Genomic DNA, 6,065 nt, shown 5'->3' with positions numbered 1-6,065 from the left:
TCTTCTTCTTCTTTCACTTTATGATGATTCGACTCTAGCCAGGACTATCAACACACACGGCATTTCTCTTCTTCTTCTTTCCTGTTTATGAAAGATCTCTTTCTTTCATCCTCTATCTTTCTTTGATTAGCAAGGTTCTGCTTTCCTTCCTTCTTTCTGTTTCCTCTAATTTCTATCTTTCTTCACCGATCTTTCTCCAACTTTCTCTTTTAATCTTTCTATCTTGGACTTTCTTTCTGTCTTTCTTTAACTTTCTTCGTTTCTTGGTTTGTGTCTTGTCTTGTAGATTCTGTATGGTCGATCACTAGAAGCAAAAGGGAGATTTCTCGACGCAGCTGTACGGTACGGACAACCTCTCTACAGAATGAATGAATGGATATCTTTCTGTTTTCTTGTCATTTCCATCCTGCACTTTTCTTCCTCTTCTTCTTTTCTCCCTTCCTCCTCTTCTTACTTCTTCTTCATCTCACTCTCTATACGACACGCCACAGTTGGGCTGTACATCGGAGTCAATACATATATATGGATAGATATGAATATGTATGAAGATACATATCTAGGTATTTTCTCCCTTCACGTCTCAGTTCTACTTTCTTTCGTGTAGACAGCAGATCCATAGAAAGGGAGATAACTAGAAAGAATACTGGGACTAAAGGAAAGGAAAGAAAAAACGAGGAGCTCAAGTTGATAGACGTGTCAGTCCGTTCTGTGTATGTATGGTGTTCATCCTGAGTTTCTTTATCCTAGCCGCCAACATGTTTAGGTCCTTCTCTGGGTATATATATGTATATATATACTTGCATGTACATGTCTCTCTCTGTGTATGCATGTATGTACGCATGTGTATATATGTATCATGTGTATCTTATACATATATGTATGCATATGTGTATATGACTTTGAGTGTAGGTATTTTGATATAGCAAGTAGTCTATCGACCTGGCTAGGTGTAAGAGAAGACTCCGACGGAATCTCTATAGATGAGGTAAGAAGGAAAGAAAGAGAAGGGAAGATAGACAGACGATAACTGTAAGAGAGAGACGTGTAACGAGAAGAAGAAAAATCTGTGAATTGCTTTCTCTTTCATTCATAGCTATAGCTTGCCTTCCTTGACACGTGTTTCTTGCGGTGCCGTCATCCAATACAAACCATACACAGGCAGACATCATACATACGTACACGCACAGCATGTTCTCATATCCAAATAGATATACATAGGTGGTCAGAATAAAGATAGATGGATGGATACATAGATGGATAGATAGATAGGTGTAGCTAGATGATAGGTATAGCTAGCTAGGTAGCACATATGGCTAGTCGGTAGATGAATATAGCTAGGTATATATATCTCCATATATAGCAGCTCGGTAGCTGTAGCTAGTTAGGTAGAGATCTATAGCTAGCTAGAGATGGGTCGATAACAGATAAATACAGCTAAATAGATAGATATAGCTCAGTAGATTGATCTAGCTACCTAGACAGATATAGCTAGGTAGATAGCTGTAGCCAGCTGGGTAGCGAGGTATAGCTACTTGGATAGGCAGGTGTCGCTAGCTAGGTAGATATATTGCTTAGGTATATGAATCTCGCTAGACAGATAGAAAGATAGACAGATGTAGTTTCTTAGATACAGCTATTTAGAAAGATAGGTATAGCTGGCTAGATGGGTACACATTGCTCGCTAGACCTAGGTAGATATAGTTACATTGGCAGGCATAGCAAGATAGGCAGTTATAGCTAATCAGCTAGCTAGGTAAATTTAGCTAGCTAGTCAAATAGCTATAGCGTGCAAGGTATCTAGATATAGCTAGTTTTAGGTATAACTAGCCAGATAGGTACAGCTAGTAGATAAAGTTAGCCAGGTGAATACATATAGCCAGGTGGACAAATATAGTTACACTGGCAGTTATAACTGAATAGGTAGATCTAGTTGGCTAGCCACGTAGATGAAGCTAGCTAGATATATCGCTACCTCCTTTTGTAGGCCTAGCTAGCCTGATAGGAAGGTAGACATTTATAGCTATTTAGATGTAGCTAGTTAGATAGAAATTTACGGCTAGCTGAGTAGATAGATACAGTTACATTGGAAGGAGTAACTAGGGGACAGTTATTGCAATGTTGCTAGATAGATATAACTAGTTGGCTAAATAGATGTAGCTTGCCAGATACAAAGATATAGCTAGGTAGCTAGATAGATACAGTTACACTGGAAAGTGTAGCTAGGTAGGCAGTTTTAGGTGTAGCTAGATAGATTGCTATAGCCAAATGTAGCCATGAAGAAAGGTAGGTATAGCTAGCTACATAGATAGCTATAGCCAGCCAGACACCTAGATATAGCTAGCTCGATAGAAATCTATAGCTAGCTGGATATTGCTACCTAGTTTTGTAGATAGCATGTCAGATAGGAAGGTAGACAGATATAGCAATTTAGATGTAGCTAGATGATAGGTATAGCTAGTTACATAGATGAATGTAGCCAGATAGATATAACCATCCAGGTATCCGTAGCTGCTTGCTGGACAGGTAAGGCTAGGTAGAGAGATATAGTTATATTGGTGGGCACAGCTAGTTAGGTATGTATAGCTAGCTGGCTAGCTATGTAGAAATAGCTAGGTGAGTAGGTCTAGCTAGTCAGACGGATGGCTGTAGCTAGCTAGATAGCTATGATCAGCTACATACCTAGGTATAGCTAGTTAGATATGCAGGTACAGCAGCACGGATAGATAGGTATAGTTAGATACGTAGGTATTGCCAGCTAGATAGCTGAGTATAGCTAGTTAGAAGTATGGCTAGCTAGGTAGATATTTTGTTCTCTAGAAACATATAGTTCTAGCTAGCCAGATAAAAAGACAGATATATGTATTTATCCAGTTATGGATAAGTATTGCTTGCTAGCTAGCTAGGGAGATATATTTCGGTAGATAACTCGATATAGTTACGTTGGTAGGTATAGCCACACAGGTAGTTATAACTAGCTAGGTAGATAGCTATACCAGGCAGATAGATATAGTTGGGGAGACAGATAGGTTCACCTAGCTAGACACATGGATATTGCGGGCTAGATCGGTAGGCAGCTAGATACATAGCCAAAGCCAGCTAGATGGCTAATTACAGCTAGCTGGTCAGCTAGCTGGACACATATGTTGCTAGCTTGATTTATTCATCCAGCAACCTAGACGGAAAGATAGAGATATCTCTATTTAGATAGGTAGCTGTAGCTAGTTGGATAGTAGATACAGCTAGCTACACAGGTAGATATAGCTTGCTATGTAGATCGGCGTACCTAGCTAGCTACGTAGGCGTAGCTAGTGGGGTAAGTCGATATAGCTGGATAGGTACGTATAGCTAGCTAGATGGATGTAGCTAGTTAGATGGATAAAGCTAGTTAGATAGGTATACATTGCTAGTCAGCAAGATAGACAGATATAGTTAGCTAGGTAAAAGCGGAAATTTTTCGGATAATACTAGAGAGAAAGTTCATAGCAAAGGAAAGGAAGAAAAATGCACAGAGAGAGGAATACATGAGCTTTCCATATCCTTTCATCTCTCATTTTCGCTTAGTCAAAGGAGATTTCCCTTAACTTCTTCACACACTTGTTTTCGCTTGTTCTACTTAAGAGACGACAGCAGACTCAGGCAGCTCTCGTTGTTCCCGTCTGCATTTTCTTACTTTCTTTCTCCTTTCTTTTCTCTTCTTTTCCTATGTTATTTGCAGGGAAGAGAGACAGACTATTCTGAAGAAGAAGAAGATACACGACCTCTCTTTCTTTTCCTTTCTCTTCATCCTAATGAGCTTTCTTCAGCTTCTTCTTCTGCTTTGAGACCGTGTTCTTCCATCTCTTTCTTATCCTTACTTCAAGAGGCGATCAACTGTTGTATCTTATCACCCGCGAATCCATTTAAAGCCAGACTTCTCAGATCTTTGACCCAAGTACGTAAGCGTTTGATACATAAGGATGGAGAAGTTCGATTGCTCTAAGACGAGAGAACGAGAAAAAGAAGAAGACGAAGTTTGTCTCTCATGGGACACAAAGAGAAAGGAAAGGCAACACAAAGTCCTCTGTAAATACACCTTGCTAGAGAGATACGTAGATCAAAGATCAATAGATAGATAGAAAGATAGATAGATTAAGGACGGATCAAAGATACGTAGACATATTTACCTGGACACACAGACAGATAGACGGACAGATAGATAGATAGCTAGACAGATAGATAGATAGCTAGACAAATAGATACATAGCTAGACATATAGATAGATAGCTAGACAAATAAATAGCTAGCTAGACAAATAGATAGATAGATAGCTAGCTAGACAAATAGATAGATAGCTAGCTAGCTAGACAAATAGATAGATAGCTAGACAGATAGATAGACAGACAGACTAAGGATGATCAAAGATACGTAGACAGATATAGGTAGATAGACAGACAGGTAGATAGATAGGATTGGAGAAGCAGTGTGAGCGTATTTACCCAACTTGCTGTATACAAGTATATGTATCTACATATATATATATATATATATATATCCCTCTCTATACATGCATACATATATACATTTGGGTTTCTCTGTTTGAACGTATGTATATACGTAGCATGTATATGTATACATAGATTTGACTAAAAGGAGGAATGTCTGTATGAAGTGTATGCTATGTAGATCCATCGATTCCATCTGTCTATCTGTCATCAACCTATCTCCATCTCGTCTCTTTTCTTGTTTGCATGTCTTCTGCTTTTCTTGCTGTCTGTTTCTTTCGTGCGTCTATGGTGTATGAAGGATAGGAGGTTTCTGCACAATATTCATCGCTTAGATCACGTCGATCTTCTCCAGGCTATGGAAAGAAAATCTTTCGTTTCTTTTCAAGACGTCTCTGCTGTCGCTACAGGTTCGATTGCACACACACGTGCATGCATGCGTTCTCTGGAAGAAGAAAAAGAAGAAGAGAAGTTTAACCTCCCTCATACAAACCCACGTCCATGTATTTTCTATCTCTACGTAGATACATATAGACACTATCCTCGTGTAGAAAGATAAGAGGATGTGGAATGAGTGAATAGATATCTAGTTCTCTTAGAATGGCTCGATCTTGTCATAAATAGATAGATAGATCAAAGGTCAATGAAGAGATAGATACACCAAAGCTAGATTAAAGATAGATAGATAGATCGAAAATAGATAGATAGATTGAAGACAGATAGATAGATAGTATTGCTGTATAGGAAGATAAGAATCTGTAGAATACGTATAGAGTGGATAGAGATATGTTTGCCGTAGAGTGGATCAAGTGAAGAGAAGAGAAGTTCCAGACTTGTGCCTTTCTTGCGGATTCAAACTAGCCAAACAAATAGAAACCTGCTAAGAGAAAAAGAGGACAAGAAAATTTTATCTTCTTCTCCTCTCTTGTTTTGAATCTTCGGTATATCTTTCTCTGTTCTGTTGGAAGATCTTCATTATGAATCGCAATCTTCTTCTTCCTTTTTCTTTCGTCCCTGAAAGTGAACGAAGATCTTCTAGGTAATATGACGTGGTCATTTGCGGTGTACATACACCTGGAAGTCCGTGCATCCATCATACAGTCACAGCAATCCCTGAAGTTGTTCATAGCCATCTCTTTCGCTTTCCCTTCTCAGGGTTTCTTTCTCCTTCTTTCTTCTCTGTCTAATGTCTTTCTTTCTTTTACTCGGGACAGATACAGTTGTCTTCCACGCCATCCATCAGAAAGAAGAAGAAAAGAAGAAAAAGAAAGAGAGCGAGAAAGAGACCGAGAGTGGAGAAGAGTCAGCGATCCATTCAGTAGTAAAGCTAGCTGTTTTAACGAATAGTAAGCGTTTCTTTTCTTTTTCACTCTCCGCGTTTCTTCTAAAGACCCAGAGAGAAATCCGAAGATAGAGACAGAGAGAGAAAGTACCTGACGGAGTGATTGAAAGAGAATGATAGAGTGTTTCTTCTTCAGTAAGGTCTTCTCGTTTATTCTCTTTTCCGTTCTTCTCCTTATACCTGGCATTTCTAAAGCCCTAGATCTTTTTCTCTCATTCTCGTCTTCTTCTTCATCTTTCTCT

General features: G+C 39.0%; 1 protein-coding gene across 1 annotated transcript in view; it reads left to right on the top strand.

The window, feature by feature from the left end:
* The window catches only part of CSUI_009180 (uncharacterized protein), a 6,299-nt gene extending 244 nt beyond the window's left edge, over nucleotides 1-6,055 (top strand). The window contains exons 2-6 of the mRNA XM_068069296.1: nucleotides 287-342; nucleotides 910-985; nucleotides 3,716-3,931; nucleotides 4,783-4,891; nucleotides 5,696-6,055. Of these exons, the coding sequence (XP_067918728.1) occupies nucleotides 287-342; nucleotides 910-985; nucleotides 3,716-3,931; nucleotides 4,783-4,891; nucleotides 5,696-5,895 (657 nt within the window). The 3' untranslated portion in view covers nucleotides 5,896-6,055. The remainder of the gene's footprint in view (nucleotides 1-286; nucleotides 343-909; nucleotides 986-3,715; nucleotides 3,932-4,782; nucleotides 4,892-5,695) is intronic.
* The last annotated feature ends 10 nt before the right edge of the window (nucleotides 6,056-6,065 follow it).

Source organism: Cystoisospora suis (genome assembly GCF_002600585.1).
Source record: "Cystoisospora suis strain Wien I chromosome Unknown contig_5382, whole genome shotgun sequence".
NCBI lineage: Eukaryota > Apicomplexa > Conoidasida > Eucoccidiorida > Sarcocystidae > Cystoisospora > Cystoisospora suis.
This window is presented reverse-complemented; position numbering and strand designations above follow the sequence as displayed.